This window comes from Vombatus ursinus, unplaced genomic scaffold (genome assembly GCF_900497805.2).
Source record: "Vombatus ursinus unplaced genomic scaffold, bare-nosed wombat genome assembly UNPS02004704.1, whole genome shotgun sequence".
Taxonomy (NCBI): domain Eukaryota; kingdom Metazoa; phylum Chordata; class Mammalia; order Diprotodontia; family Vombatidae; genus Vombatus; species Vombatus ursinus.
In genome coordinates, this window is record NW_020944482.1 from 2,393,857 (window position 1) to 2,411,178 (window position 17,322).

A 17,322-nucleotide genomic window follows, 5' to 3' on the forward strand; every position below is an offset into this window, starting at 1 on the left:
AGGAATGGAGTTTGAACAATGTCAATTGGGGGTTCAGAATCACTGGGATGGGGTGGGTATGACAGGGTGGAAATATGTTAATCATTGAGGAATGAGTTTATCATTTGTCATAGGGGTTTGATGGAGTTGAACCAGGGCATGAGGCAATTGTATGTGACTGGAAAGTGGGGGGGGGGGGCAAGGCAACTGTTGTGGAAATATAGGTGACTAAAGAAAGCACCTAGATTAGGATGGAATGGTGGAGGTAAGGCAAGCCCCAGGGAGTCATAGGTGATGAGAGAGTGCCTTGAATATGATAGAATGCCACAGGCAAGGGAGGGGTGAAGGAAGAAATGTAAAGTAACATTGAAGATGTAGATGGGGCATTATGGACCAAATCTGGTGACATTCTGTCTCTAGGTAAATTAATGCTTTTTTGTGTGACTATATTGTAACATGCTAGGATATATGAAAGGGGGCAAGGGGAGCAGGATAGAGAGGAGTGTGTGACATACTGGAGGCAAATCACAAGTTAGCAATGAGGGGAAGGTGGTCTCAGAAAGATAAAAGTCTATAGGGTAGTGAATGAGGAGACAGGAAGAAAGATTGAAAAGGAAGGAGGCCTTATTTTGGTGTTGGGAGAGGTTTGGTGCCAATAGGTGAAGAGAGATGGTCAGTGAATGGAGATGAAGAGCTTACACTGAGTAAGGCTTAGGGGATTTGGTGCTTGAAAAGTCTTCTTATGCCACATTGAGAGGAGGGAAATTGGAACCCCAGGGGGCAACTGGCATAATTACAGGGGTCATGAATCAAAGAATGAGTGTTTGGAGTACACAGAGAGGCTGAATAATGGAGGGAGAGAGAGTGAAACAGAGAGACGGGAAGAGAGAGCGAGGGGGAGGGGGAGTGAGAGAGAGAGATCTTATTGGAAAGGAGCACAAAAAAATTAAATTTTGAAAACTAATGAATAGGACTAATTAAAAAGGAGATGAGGAAGTGAGGAAGAAGGAGCCTACTTGACAAACTAAGAGGAAGGAAAAAAAGGGAAGAATTATATAACAAGAAATAAGCTGGGGAGAATAATAAGCAAAATCCTAAAGAGAAAGGGATATCAAACAAGTAGAGGGGATCAGGTTAAGGGGAAGAGAGCCAATCAGAACAGGACCACCAAAAAAAATTAAAGTAGCTGAAGAACATAATATTGTGTTTACAGCAGAAGAGGATTAAAAAAATCATAGCTTAAAAATTTTTTAGAGAGAGTTAGAGGAAAATATATAGCTTTAAATGGGAATAGATAAAACAGTTCACTAAAATGAAAAAGTGACAGATGGGGTAAGAAAATAAAATCCTAAAACAATCTGTTGCTTGCAAGAAACACATTTGAAAAACAAGAAACATACAAAAAGCTGAGGGATCAAGTTTTTTTTTTCACTATGCATCAAGTGAATCCAAAAAGGCAGGACTTGCTATGATGCTATTTGACAAAGCAAAAATAAACCCAAAAAATAAAAAGGGATAAATAAGGAAATTCTTTTATGAAAGGAACCATGGGCAACAAACCAATGTCATTAATAAATAAACGTACTCCCTGAATGACTTGTCATCTAAATTGATAGTCAGTAACACAATTGTGTTCAATATGCTTCTCTCAGTTTTGGATAAGTCTAAACCAAAGGAAAAATAAGGAACTAAACAAATTTCTAGAAAACTAGAGTTAAAAGAATTGTGCTGTTGTTCAGTTATTTCTGACTCTTCATGACCCCTTTTGGGTATATTTCCTTTTCTAAGATTGTGTTATTTAAGTGACTTGCCCAGGGTAACATCAGTAAGTATCTGAGACCAGATTTGAATTCAGGTCTTAACTGACTCCAAGCCTGTCCATCTATCCACTGTGCAACACAGGTAGAATCTTCTTAAAAGGGTCAGGAAAAGAATACACATATTTCTCTGTACCACATGGAACTTTTACAAAAATGTACTATGGCACAGAGATATTGCAAACAAATGGAAAAAAGCAGAAATACTTAAATCCTTTATAGACCATAACAGAATAAAAATAGAAATTGGTTCAGAGACCACAAACAATATACAGACCTAAATGACAGTAAAATTTTAAATAATGTGTGGATCAAAGGAAAAATTATATAAACAATGTTAATAATTTTGTCTATAATGTTTATAATGTAGAAGAAAATTATACTGATGAAACAAGGGTACCATGGGATGCAGTTAAAGCAGTCGTCAGGGGGAACATCATATCCTTACAATCATACATTGACAAAATGGAAAAAGAGAGGATTAAAAAATGAACTGAATATGCATTTTTTAAAAACTGGAAAATAAAAAACCCTAAAATAAGCACAAAAGAGGAGATAGGGAAAATAGATGAGCTAGAAACAAAAAAAAAACATAGAAATTACAAATAAAAGTAAAAACTGGTTCTTTGAAAAGACTAATAAAATGATAAACCATTAGCAAATCTGATTAAAAAGAAGAGAGCAGAAAATCAAATCAACAAAGTAGCAAATGAGCAAGGTAAAATCATACTCAAAAAAAGCTCCAGAAGAATAGAATAAGAACATAATATCCCAATTATATACTAACAAAACTGAGAATACAAAAAAAAGAGGGATACCTTCAAAAATGTAATATAAACCAAATAAAATAACCCAGAAGGCCAGATAGAGAGCTTAAATAATCCAATCTTAGAAAAGGAAATAGAGAGCCAGGAGAACGTAGTAGACAGTAATAGCCACATTGTACTATGACTAACTTTGATAGATTTAGCTCTTCTCAGCAATACAAGGATCTAAGACGTCTCCAAAAATCTTATGATGGAAAATGCTATCTACATCCAGAGAAAGAACTATGGAGTTTGAATGCATATCGAAGTATATTATTTGTTCTTTTTTTTCCTTCTGTTTTGTTTTATTTCTTCTTTCTTGTGGTTCCTCATATTGGTTCTAATTCTTCTTTACAACATGACTATTGTGAAAATATGTTTAATGTATATGTATATGTATATGTAGAGCCTGTATCAAATTGCATGCCGTCTTGAGGAGGGGGAGAAAATTTAAAACTCAAAAGTGATTGTTAAAAACTAAAAATTAATTAATTAATTAAAAAAAGAAAAGAAAAGGAAATAGATCTAGCTGTAAAGGAACTGCCAAAGGAACAAACTCATTGTCCAGATGAATTCATAGGAGAATTCTATCAAACTTTTAAAGAACAATCAGTACCCATACTATAGAGATTATAAAATTGATAAGGAAAGCACCCTACCTGAATTCATTAATGAAACAAACACAGTCCTAATACCTAAACCAGGAAAAGATAGACAGAGAAAGAAAACTGAAGGTTGATATCGTTAATGAACATTGATTCAAAAATTTTAAACAAAACCCCAAACACACTATAGTGATTTATCCAAGAAAACATTCATGATGATCAGGGGGATTTATACCAAGAATGCAAAGATGGTTCAACATTAGGAAAAATAATTAATATCATTAATCATCTTAAAAACCCAAACATCCCAAACCACATCTCAATAGATGCAGAAAAAACCTTTGATAGTAACACTTGTTTATGCTAAAATATAAACAACATTTGTTTATGCTAAAAAACAGAAAAAGTATAGGCATAGAGGGACTTTAAAAATAATATAAAAAGCATCTATCTAAAACCAAAAACAAGAATCATATGCAATGGGGATAAACTAGGACCTTTTCCCATAAATATGGGAGTGAAACAAGGATGCCCATTCTCCCCACTATTTTTAATATGGTTCTGGAAATGCTAACAATAGCAATATGACAAGAAAGAAATTAAAGGAGTAAAGGTAGCAAAGAGCAGATAAAGCTATCCCTGTTTTTTGACAATATGGTGATTTACTTGGAAAGTCTTAGAGAAATAAAAAATATATAATAATTTTTAAGAAGATAATAATTGAACTTCAGCAAAGTTATAGGCTACAAAATTTTCAAAAATCAATAGCAAGCATTTTATGTATTAAAAAAACATAAGTAGTCCTAGGGAAATCCCATTCCAAATAAATACAAAATGCATTTAATATCTGGGGAATGGAGCTCACAAAGCACACAAAAGACTTACATAAATTAAATTACAAAGTACTCCTTAAAGAACTTAAATAGCTGGAGCAATATTCTGTGCTCATGGCTAGACCATGCTAATATCATACAAATGTCTATATTACTAAAATTAATTTACACATTTAACACTAATTAAATAGTACTTAAAATTATAAAAAATCAAAATTCATCTGGAAAAATGATATCAACAGAAATGAAAAGAAACAGGAATCAAGAGGGACTAGCTCTTCCATATAACCTGTGTTATAAAGCAGGAGTCATAAATACCATCTGGTATTGGTGAAAGAATAGAGAGATAAATCAATAGAACAGACTAAATGAGGAAAATTCAGCAACAATAGAATTCAGTCACTCATTTGATAAAAGTGAAAACATCAGTTACATAGGGGAAATTTAAATATAAATAATATGCTATAATAATGTAATACATAATATGATTAATATATAACACTAAGCATTATATCAAATATTATAATAACATAATATATACTAGTTGTTTGTGGAGCTTGGATACCAAACTCCTATCAGGGAAAGCTGATACAAACATTCCTCTCCCTCACTTCCCACATTGGACTACTTCCGTTGTCCTGGATGCATTAATGTTGTCTACGCAGAAGCATTTCAGTTTCAAGTAATTCAAGTTAGCTATTTTATCTTTTGTAATTGCTTCCATCTCTTGTTTAAGAGTACATCTCTTACCACTGCTATGAGTATAGTGTGTAATCTATTTATCTTCTAATTTTTTGATAGTATGATCTTTTATATTAAGATTGCCTGTCCATTTAGAATGCATTGTGGAATGTGGTGTAAGATGTTGATCTGAACCTAATTTCTGACTGACTGCTTTAAAGTTTTCCCAGCAGTGTTTATCAAATAGGTAGGTGGTGCAGTGGGTAGCGTGCCAGGTGTGGATTCAGGAAGACCTAAGTTCAAATCCAGCCTCAGACACTTGCTAGCTATATGACCCAGGGCAAGTCACTTAACCCTGTTTGCCTCACTTTCCTCATCTATAAAATGAGCTGGAGAAAGAAATGGCAAACCATTCCTGTATCTTTGCTAAGAAAACCCCAAATGGGATCATGGAAATGCATGTTTTATTCCATAAATTAAAAATAAAATAAAATAAATGAAAAAAAAATTTGCTCACAACTTAAAAATGACTAGAAAAAAGTTTTCCCCTATATAATTGATTTTTCCATTTTTATCAAATAAAGGCTTGTTGAGCTCTATTGTTTCTGAATTTCCGCAGTCTGTTCCATTGATCTCTCTCTCTAATATTGAACCAGATGATTTTGATGATTGGTGTTTTATAATAGAGTTTGAGGTCTGGAAGAGCTATTCCCTCTTTTCTCCACACACCCTCTTTTCTGTTACCTTTCAGTAATCTTTAGAGGTCTAGCATTTCTAATATTTCTAAAATTCTATTTAGATACTTCACTTCTCTTTTGTTTGTATTTATATATATGTAAATTCCTTTGACTAAATCCAAACTTCACAGAACAAATCCTCTTAATAAAAGCATTTATTCTGTAAAACTTGGACTCAGTCAAAAGGCCACACCCAAGGACCTAGAAAGCCACATGTGACCTCGAGGCCACAGTTTCTCCACCTCAGTCTAGATAATCAAGAATAAAAAATATCTAAACTCAGTAATCTTTTATTTGATAAACTCAAAAGATTAGCTACATAGGAAATAACTGTTCAGGAAGTTTGTTGTTCAAGTCATTTCAATCATGTCTGACTCATTGTGACCCCATTTAGGGTTTTCTTGGCAAAGATACCGTGGTTTGCCTTTTCTTTTTTCAGCTCATTTTACAGATGAGGATCCCAGGGTCACACAGCTAGTGTCTGAGGCTGGATTTAAACCCAGGTCTTCTTGATTCCAGGCTCAGTGCTCTGTCCAACAGTGCCATTTAACTGTCCTTTTAAAATAGTGAAAGTTCAAAAATTAGTGTAACTCATCATCATTTATTTCTTCCATTTCCTCTAATTCTTGATGGCAGCTTATTTCATCTTGTATTGTTGATTGCATGGGGGAATCAAAGGGCTTAATTTTACTTATCTCTGTCTTGGCATGGTTAACTATCAAAAAACAAACAAAAAGCCTACTATGTGCCAAGTACTGTGCTAAGTGCTGGAGATAGAAACAGATTGAAGTTACTAAATACCAGTGATCCCAGCCTTTTTTTTTTTTTTACATAAGCTTTTTTTTTTAAACTTTTTACATCAATTTCCTTCAAACATCTCATTTCAAAGTATTTTTTACAGTCCACCTTTTTCTAAATCTTCCAGAAATGTGCTGTTTTAAGGGAGAGGTGAATTTTACTGTCTCACCAGAGAGGAGGGAGCTTATTTCAAAGAATATTTATGCTTCGCTAGTTTCTGAGTTTTATGTCATATGGATTTTCAAAGTTCATGGTTTTTTTTTTTCTTTTCTAGAGATTGTTCACCTCAGATCCTTGTTGGTCCTCCTGTACAAGCTGAAAAAAACATTGAATTTTTGAATACTCTTAAAGACCGTAATCCTGGGGACTTATGGTCTAGAATGCACATCTCATCAATGGAATATGCTGCAGGTGACATCACACGGAAAGATAGGAAAAAAGACAAAACAAGAGTAAGTGAATTGCTACAAGGTCTTACATTCTCCGGTGATTCTGATGTTGATGAAGAAGATGAAGTTGAGTCACATCCTGCTAGAAAGAAGCAGAAAGTAACTACTTTTACAGAAAAGAAATGGATCAAAAGAGATATTCAGCCCAATTTTCCAAGCTGGTCAGCATTGGATTCTGGAATTTTGAATCTCAAAAGTGAGAAACTAAGTCCAGTCGAGTTCTTTGAATTATTTTTTGATGATGAAACATTCAAGTTAATTGTTGATGAAACAAATCATTATGCCTCTCAGAAAAATGTCACCTTGGAAGTTACAGTTCAGGAAATGAAGTGTGTTTTTGGTGTTCTTCTTTTGAGTGGATATATTTGTTATCCCAGGAGAGGAATGTATTGGGAAACTTCAGATAAAGAGCAGAGTCTTGTTAACAATGCAATTAGAAGGGAAAGGTTTGAATTAATATTTTCATACCTCCATTTTGCAGATAACAGTTGTCTAGATCAATCAGACAAGTTTACAAAATTGAGGCCTCTTATAGATCAAATGAATAAAAATTTCCTCTTATATGCTCCCCTGGAGGAATATTATTGCTTTGATAAATCAATGTGTGAATGTTTTGATAGTGACCAATTCTTAAATGGTAAACCTATTAGAATTGGTTATAAAATATGGTGTGGGGCAACTACCCAGGGTTATTTAGTTTGGTTTGAACCCTATCAAGGTGAACCAGTCCTAAAAGCAGATAAAGATCATGATCTTGGTTTAGGTGGAAAATTAGTAATGAACTTTGCTAATGTTCTCTTGGAGCGAGGACAGCATCCTTATCATATATGTTTTGACAACTTTTTCACAAGTATCAAACTAATATCAGCTCTGAAGAAGAAAGGGGTGAAGGCTACAGGAGCAATTCGTGATAATAGGACTGAAAAATGTCCTTTGATGAATGCAGAAAATATAAAAAAAATGAAAAGGGGGTCATTTGATTTCAGAGTGGAAGAAAAGGAAGAGATAATTTTGTGTCGTTGGAATGATGAAAATTCCATCAACCTGTGCTCCAATGCTGTGGGCATAGAACCACTGAACCAAGTAAGCTATTCTGTTGATGAAAAAAAAAAAAATTCAACTAAGTCAGCCATCAATAGTTAAGCTGTATGAAGTATGTAGGTATGGTGTTGCCAAAATGGATGAAAATATTTCCAAGTACAGGATAAGAATTAGAAGCAAAAAATGGTATTCAATTTTGGTAAGCTACATTATTGATGTGGCCATGAACAATGCATGGCACCTATATAGAATCTGTTGCCCTGATACTTCATCAAGTCTCTTGGATTTCAGAAGATGCATTGCACATTTCTATTTGGAGAACAATGCTAATCTAGCAGACTAAGCAAGATAAAGTCAGCAATTACATATAGAACTAAAAAGTAAATATACCATGACTTCCCACTGAGAACATTAGTACTTCAATAATTTATTGGAGGCACAAACTCATTAAGTTAGGTACTTCCTCCATCATTACATCCACGTCTTAACCTCTGTGATTCCCCCATAGAGCACCTACCCAGTGCCCTAGTGGCCTTCCTCTGGTTCTTTTAACCCTCCAAAGAAACCAGTGTGTCACTCAGACTATCCATTATCCCTTAGTATGTATTGGGGCCAAGCACTTTTCTAATCATATTACATATCTTAAATAATATATTTTATATCAGTCCTTGCAAACAAATTATCATTGGCAATATGCTGCATCCTACTAATGTCTGCTATGCATCTCTCCATTGTCCTGTGGATTATCTGTGATTTTTATTTTTTTTATATTGTGGGATTTTATGATAGCTAATCAGCTTCAACAGGAGAATATTGATGTTAAGAAAGATGGATTTTTCTATTAGAGAGTAACTTGGGATCATTGAAAGCACTGCCTATATATGTAGTGGTATACTAAGTCAGTGGGTTGCCTATCCAAACTACATGCCATGAATAACAAGCATTTTCACAATTTTTGTTTTTCCTGTGTGATTTCTTCGGTTTAAGAAGTCACATAGGTTTTTTTTATTTCTTTTTAAAAATAGTTTTGTGCTTGATTGAGGAGACCCCCTAGTTTCTTGGGCTTGATACAATCAACACAATGTCATCCACAAATAGGGTAATCTAGAACTCTCCATTTCTAGAAAACCCCTCTGCACAAGACATCTTCTATAACAATGGCAAACACCTTTGTTGAGTGTATCTATTTTAGGCCTCAGTTGATGTTGATCATCATAAAATGACTGAATAAAGATATCTTTGTGGGTCCATTTGCTAGAGAATCATGTATAATTTTAACATATGCATGAGAGAGAGATCTTTGAAGTCTATATTTTGCTCATTCATTAACATCTTTTGGAAAGATAGCTTTGAAGTCTGTGTATTGCTCAGTAAGATGCATTTCTGTAATCAACAAATAATAATTATAATGGAACCTTGTATTCTTTTTGACTTTCAAACAACTGTGTGACTCTGAGTATATGGTCTACACTAGAAAAAAATTTCTGTAAGCCTGCCTGTTGCTTTATCATATTTTCATTGAGGATATACTATACATATATATGTATATGAATATACATAGATGTGTATGTATAGTTCATATAAAGATTAGAAAGTAGATATGTAGTTAGAAGTTGTTGGTATATTTTTATCATCTTTTTTAGGTAAGAATAGCTGTAATCCAGTATTATTTCCAGTCATGTTATAATTCCCTTATTCCTTTATCTTAAAGAGTCAGTCCTTCAGGCAAAATATAATGACTTACAACAAAGAATAAACTATCTGTCAAAATTACGTATAATCCTATGATAGATTCCAAGTATACCTGATGAAAAGGCCAGAACTGAGCAAAATCTTTGAAATACACATTCAAGAGTCAAGAGAAATACTGAATGGTAAAATACACCTGATCAATTAAAAATATCATATGATGATGAATTATTTGCTTCTAATGGAGGAAAGAGGGAATGTCCTCTCAGAACTCTGATGACCTCAGTGATCTCAGAGAAAGTTAAATAAGTCAAATAGAAGGTTGTGGGATTATGTTTTCATTATATTAGAAGAAGGAAATAGGAAAGATAGGGTAGGAAAGAAGGAGGTAGGGGAGGGCACTTTATGTCTCTCACAATAAAAGTGCATGAAATAAAGATTATATAGAAATTGAGGAAGGGAATGGGTGAAGTGAGCATCCCATGAACCTTACTTTCACCTGAACCAGAGAAAAGAAGTTGAACACACACATTTATTCCCACACATACAAAGAGCTTTGTATAGAAATTTATTAATGTCAACAGGGAATTAGGAGGAAGGTTTAAGAAGGAAGGAAGTACAGGGAGGAAATACTAAGCAAAATAGAATCCCAGCATCAGGGGATCCTGAAGAGAAAGTTTTAAAAATCTGTAATTAAGGCTGTGAAACAGGAAAGAGAAGAGAGAATGGAGTTAGAATGGAAACAATCCTTCACAATTATAGATCACCAGTGTTAAGCAAACTTCTTTCTTTAACTATCTTTTTAGTAAAGAGGGACCTTGGAGACAAAAAGAAGGAAAAGTATAAGAATAAAGGATGTAGGGAAATATACAACTAACAATCATAAAAATGAACATGAATGGAATAAACTCACCCGTAAAACTAAAGGGGATAGAATAGGGTAGAATCCAACAACATGCTGCTTAAAGGAAACACTCTTGAGATAAAAATTCAGAGTTGAAATCAGTACCTACAATAAAATCCACTATGATTCAGGTGAACTTTAAAAAAAAATAGTAACAACGATTTCAGACAAGGCAACAGTGAAAATAGACATGATAAAAAGAAATAAGCAGGGAAACATGCATGTACTTAAAGGCTAAATTGATAATGAACCAGGGACTAAATCAAGATGGTGGAGTGAGAGGAAGCATTTTATTCTAGCTTGCCAGTATCCTTTTTCTACAATGATCTACAAATTCTGATTGGGAAAGGCAAGAAAAAGTCACAGTGAGGCAACTTTGGATAAGGATTCACTATTCAACAAAAATGAAAATCCAGGAAAGCACTCTGGCAGAACTGGCTATAGATCAGCATGTTACAGCAAATACCAAGATAAGCTCCAAATGGATACATGACTTAGACAGAAAAGGTCACATCCTAAACAAATTAGGGAAGCAAGGAAGGACATATCTACCACAACTATAGATAGGAGAAAAATTCATGACCAAACAAGTGATAATAGGAAAGATCACAGAACATAAAATGAACAGTTTTGATTTGGTTTTGCTGGAACAAAACCAATGCAGATAGAAATAGAAGAGAAATAGGTAACTGGGGGAAAATCTTTGAAGTAAATTTCTCTGATAAAGATATAATAACCAAGACATATAAGAGGTTGCTTCAAACTTATAAGGAGAAAAATCACTCCCAAATAAAAATTATTCAAAGTCAGAGTTAGTTTTTCTTTTTCTTCCCTTTTTTATTTTTGAAATTTAGATTATTATTTATTAATTATTGATTAATAGCTAAGAGTTTTAGTAATAACTAACCAATTTCTGCAGCTTAGATTTGGATTTATTTTGTATAGACCTTGGTAGAAAAGTTTGGAAGAGACTACATACACAATTGAAATTGACCCTGCCTCTTGAGGGAAATAAAGAAAATGGATGGAGGGAAATTCAACCTTATCAGGAGATGTTTTTCCTAGCACTAGGTCCCTCTGGTGAAGGGGAGGTATCTAGCTGGAAACTTTCCAAGGGATGTTCAATTCTATGTTTTCCTTGTTACAATGGATTCTGGAGACCACTACCCTCCTTTTCCAAGTCAACATAAATTATGTACCAATCAAAGTCTGAATTTATTTAGCACCAGTAAATCTTATGTAAATGAACTTAAGTAACCAAACTATGTAAAAGGTTGCTCTGACTATAAAGTATGTCTTTGGTGACTAACCTCTATTATTGGTAATTGCTAGCCTTGCCAATAAAGAGATTATGCTTGGACTTCAATGCCTCAGTTTCTTTTAATAGCACATTTATCACAATAAATTTTAACATTCTTTCTTAAAGTTTTGAGTTGAAAATTCTCTCCCTCCCCTCTGTCCCTTGCCCACCCATCAAGAAGGCAAGCATTATATCAATTATACATAAAAATCTTGTAAAAACACATTTCCATATTAACCATGTAACCAAAAAAGGGAAGAAAAAGGTAAAAAAAAAACTTCAATTTGCACTAAGAGTTCATCAGTTCTTTCTCTGGTGGTGGATAGCATTTTTAAACAGTCCTTTGGGAATGTTTTGGATTATTGTATTGATCATAGTAGCTAAGTCCTTAGCTACAGTTGATCATTGTTACATTGTGTTACTATTTACAATATTCTCCTGGTTCTGCTCAGTTCACCTTGTATCAGTTAATGTAAGTCTTTCCAGGTTTTTCTGAAACCATCCTGCTTATCATTTTAATAGCATAATCATATTTCATCACAATTATATACCACAGCTTGTTCAGCTAATCCCCAATTGATGAGCATCATCTCAATTCCCAATTTTTTCCATCACAAAAAGAACTCTTATAAATATTTTTGTATATATAGGCCCTTTCTCTTTTTCTTTGATCCCTTTGGGATGCAGACTTAGTAGTAGTATTGCTAGGTCAAAGGGGTATGGTTGCCCTTTTTTTTAATTGCCGTTTGGTCATAGTTCCCAACTGTTCTCCAGAATGATTGGAACAGAGCAAACTCCAGTAACAGTGAATTACTGTACTAGTTTTTCCACATCCCCTCCAGCATATGTCATTTTCCTTTTCTGTCATGTTAGCCAAACTGATAGGTGTAGAGTGGTACCTCAAAGTTGTTTTAATTTGCATTTCTTTAACCTTTAGTGAAAATAGAGTGGTATGAAAAAGAGTCTGATCAATAGAGCGTTTTTATATGACTACTGATAGTTTTGATTTCTTCTTCTGGAAATTGCCTGCTCATATTCTTTGGCCATTTGTCAATTAGGGGATAGCTCTTATTTTAATAAGTGTGATTCAGTTTACTATATATTTGAGAAATGAGGCCTTTTTCAGAAAAACTTGCTGTAAAATTTCCCCCCAATTTTCTGCTTTTATTCTAATTTTGGCTGTCTTGATTTTATGAAAAACCTTTTTTAACTTCATGTAATCAAAATTAGCCATTTTATTTCATGTAATACTCTCTTTTGTTTGGTCATAAATTCTTCCTTTATTTATCTATCTGGTAGGTAAAATTTTCTATACCCCCCTAATATGTTTATGATATCACCCTTATGTGATGTACCCTTTTGTGTACCCATTTTGACATTTTCTTGGTATACAGTGTGAGATGTTGGTCTATCCAGGGGTGGAGAACCTGCAGCCTCAAGGCCACATGTGGCCATCTAGGTGCTCAGGTTCGGCCTAGAATAACCAACACTCAATACCTCAAGCAAGCAGTAAGAATGTCAGCCCAGACCTTCCCTTCAGAAGTACACAGAACCTGGCCCTAATATCACATATGAAGTCACAAAATAAGCTAGAAGAATGAGCAAACAAAAAATAATGTCTTATAAAAAGTGATGACAGGGATACTCAAGATACAAACCCAGAAGAAGAATATGACGCCAAAATATATTCAAGTAAAATCTTAAAGAAAAACACAGTTTGGGCACAAATTCAATTAGAATTCCTGGATGAAGAGTTTAAAAAATTAAAAAACATTTAATCAACTAAATAATAGCACCAGAGGAAAAAATGGAAAAGATATGAGAGCTATGGAAGAAAGAATTGGAAAGGGAATTAACAGTTTAGCACTAGAGATACAAAACCTTGCCCAAGCAACAAACTCTTTGAAAATTTATTGACGCAAACAAAAGTCAATGATACCATAAAACAACAAGAAATATTAAAATAATGTCAGAAGGCTAGAAAAAAATGGAAGAAAATATACAGTATCTCAGCAAAAACAACTGATATGGAAACAGATTGAGTGGGGGGGAAATCTAAGAATCATTGGACTACCTGAATGATATAACCAAAAAAAAAAAAGAGCTAAGACATCATATTTCAAGAAATTTTTTTAAATTCCCCAGATCTCCTGGAAACAGAGGGCAAAGTAGAAATAGAAAGAATCCCACTGGTCACCTCCTGGAAAAACAAAAAAACCCAAAATAAAAATTCCCAGAAACAACATAGCCAAAATCTAGTTTCCAGGTTTAAAAAAAAAAAGAATACTACAGCCAGAAAGAAAGAATTCAAGCAACTGAGGAGCCATTGTCAGGATCACTCATGATTTAGCAGCCACTTCTATAAAGGAACTGTGAGTTTGTAATACTATATTCCAGAAGGCAAAGCAAATAGGCTTACAATTAAGGACAGCTTACCCAGCAAAACTGAATATAATACTGGGAGGTTGGGAGTGGGGAGGAATGAACATTTAATAAGAAAACTTCCAAGCACTTCTGATAAGAAGATCAAATCTACATAGAAATTTTAAATTTCAAACAGGAGTTAAGAGAAACATGAAAAAGTAAGCACAAATGAATGATGATAAAGGACAAATAAGGACAAAATGCAAATGTTCTAACCCTGGCTTATGTTCAAAAATCAGTGACTATGTGAGAAGTGTCATCCCGATATTCCTCATATTTTCTGTTGCTTCTTTATATAGGTATACCTACTGTAAACTATAAAGATTTGGCCTCACCCACTGATGGTGATAGAATCTGAACCCCTAAAAGGAAAAGACCATGTCTTTGGGATCTGGACCCCCAAAAAGGAAAAGCCCTGCCCTTTCCCACATGGCCCAGGTATCTGGCATTCACCTGGGGCAACTTGCCCTTCTCAGTTAATCTTTTCATTGTGGCCCTATACCCAAACCTCCAATTATGTTACCTCTAACCTAACCCAGCCTTACCGCCAGATCCAGCCACTTCCCACCCTTAATCTCTTTTGGCTCCTTCTCTTATCCCACAGTCTTCTGTATAAAAGATCCATCTTGTCTCCATAGCTCAGATTCTTAAAATCTGGCCAATAGTACAGACTCACTAAGAATCTCGCTCACTCCAACCAGTGTTCTAATAAACCTTGTCTTTGGCTGTAAGATGGCTTGGGTCAAATTCATTTGAGGCAGGACCTGCATTGCTTGCCCTTGAATTTCAGGGTCCTAGCACCCCTATACCTAAACATATGGTTCCCTGAGACAAAACTCAAGCTCTTCTTCAGCCAAGACTGAAGGTATAAGTGTCCCCCCTACCCCACCATCCCTTTCTCACCCTGCAATTGGGGTTGCTCTCCAAGCACCTAGGAAGGCTCCGACATCTCAGATCAGACAGTTACGAGGCTGTCTTGCACTCAGCCTGATGCTCTCAGGCTCTCAGTCCAGTGGTTCAGTTCAAGGCCATGGACCTGGGCACCCCTTCCGCAGCATAGAGGATAAGGACAGACGCCCTCTCTGGAAGCATATTCTCTAAATGTGGAAAAACTTCAGGTAATTTTTGTTTGTTTATTTTGTTTATTTTGTTTCCCAAGGTTTACTCTGGGATCCTCCTTTACGGAGGGACTCCCAGCCCCACGCCCATAATGGGTCAATTCTTTTCAAATCCCAAAAATTCACCTCTGGTTTATCTTTTACAAAATTGAAAGAAAAATTAGTTTCCCTAAAGATCTTAAAAAGAAAAGGCTTGTGTCCTTTTGCAACACAGCTTGGCCTCAGTAATACCTGGAGAACCAAGAAACATGGCCCATTTTGGGGTCTTTATAATACAATACTCTCTTACAGCTAGATTTATACTGTCGCCAAGAAGGGAGATGGATGGGAATACCCTGCATAATGGCCTCCATGAAGCTCTCTTGGGACTCCATTCTCAGAAAATTCTGTAAGATGCTTGTAGCTAGAGCTGCCCCACAGAAAGGGAATGGGGGCCAATTACCTTCTTGTGGCCTCCAGGGCTTCAGCCCCCTGCCTTCTCTGCCTCCGATCCCACCACCTCCCCAGCTCCTATCCCTACCCCATTCTCCCCTGGCTCCTCCTGCTGCTCCCTATTCTCGTTTCGTGTCTCATTCACCTTGCATGTCTCCTACCCTGCATCTATGTTTTGACCTTTCCATAGGCATCTTTAATTTCCTCCAGGGAAATTGTCTTTTGTCTGTGCTCCTTTTGTGCATGTTTGGTCCTTGTTTGCTTAACCTCCTTGCAAGGTTTGTCTCCTCTAGGGTCAGAGCAATAAACTTCCAGATGACTGCTCAGGCTATATACCAACCTCTGATCGGTACAAGGTCTAAAGACCTAAAGCCCACTGGATCTGGCTCCAGCAAGGTTGCAAAGTCTGACCCCTTTAATGGGACCCAGAGAGGCAGGGACAGCTCTATGCCCTTGCCAGCAGGAAGCAGTTTCAGAAGCTGAGACCTTCGCCCTTACCCCAAAATAATTTGGGTCCCATTTGTTTGAGGGGGGAATGATGGGGAGGTGATATGGACCCAAAAAAAGAAGAGCCCTGGACTTTCCCACATGGGCCAGGTCTCTGGTATTCACCTGGGGTAACTGGCCCTTCTCAGTTGATCCTTTCATTGTGGCCCCATGCCCAAACTTCTAAAACTTTATTACCTCTAACCTAGCCCAGCCTTACCTCCAGATCACCCCTGGCCACTTCCCACCCTTAATTCCTTTTGGCCTCTTCTCTTATCCCACAGTCTTCTGTATAAAAGATCCATCTTGCCTCCATTAAGGTGCTCAGATTTTTAAAACCTGGCCAATAGTACAGACTCACTAGGAATCTCACTCACCCCAACCAGTGTTCTAATAAACCTTGTCTTTGGCCGTAAGATGGCTTGGGTCAAATTCATTTGAGGCAGGACCTGTGTTGCTTGCCCTTGAATTTCAGGGCTCCCAGCACCCCTAAACCACAACACCACCATATGGATCAGGATTGGGTACTACTGAGGGATCTAGAAATCTTCCTGAGATTTCTCTTTTTTGGCTTTCCATATTTGGTCATTACTTTGCTTACTTTGCTTGATTTGTTTTGTTTTTGTTATCTTTCTCTTTTGGTGTTTCTTTTCTTCTTGTTGTGCTACCTATTCAGGGCTTCTCACATCCCCAAGGATCTAGTAACAACTCTAAAACTATTTCAGTGACGAAAGGTCCTCTAGAGTAGTATTGTCAAACTCAAAGCGAAATGGGGACCACTAAACCATACATAAGGATTCCTGTGGGCCACATATTAACTTTATATTTTTTATTTTATATTTATAAATATTTTATATATATAATATATATTTTTATATTTTTTAGTTATTTTGTTAAATATTTCCCAATTACATTTTAATCTGGTTTGGCAGCACTCAGGAGTGTTGTGGGCCACAATGCATTCCAATGGTCATGTGTTTGACACCTCAGCTCTAGAAGACCTTTAGAATTTTGCCACCAAAGAGTGGGGTGTGATAATAATGACAGGAAAATTAACTTTAATATTGTTAATATAAAATGTAATATTCCCTGCCCCTCCCCCTAAATAATTCTAGTAATATCAGAGTTCTAAGTAATGTCATTGCTTTCCTGCTCTTGAAGCACTTACTCTCAATTACATTGGGCTGGGCCCCACCATAGGACCTCACCCTAGAATCTTTAGC

General features: G+C 35.7%; 1 protein-coding gene across 1 annotated transcript in view; it reads left to right on the plus strand.

Annotated features, from left to right (window-relative positions):
• LOC114027008 (piggyBac transposable element-derived protein 1-like) overlaps nt 1–11,699 on the plus strand; it is a 33,346-nt gene extending 21,647 nt beyond the window's left edge. The window contains 2 exon segments of the mRNA XM_027840810.1: nt 6,531–7,817; nt 7,819–11,699. Of these exon segments, the coding sequence (XP_027696611.1) occupies nt 6,531–7,817; nt 7,819–8,089 (1,558 nt within the window). The 3' untranslated portion in view covers nt 8,090–11,699.
• The last annotated feature ends 5,623 nt before the right edge of the window (nt 11,700–17,322 follow it).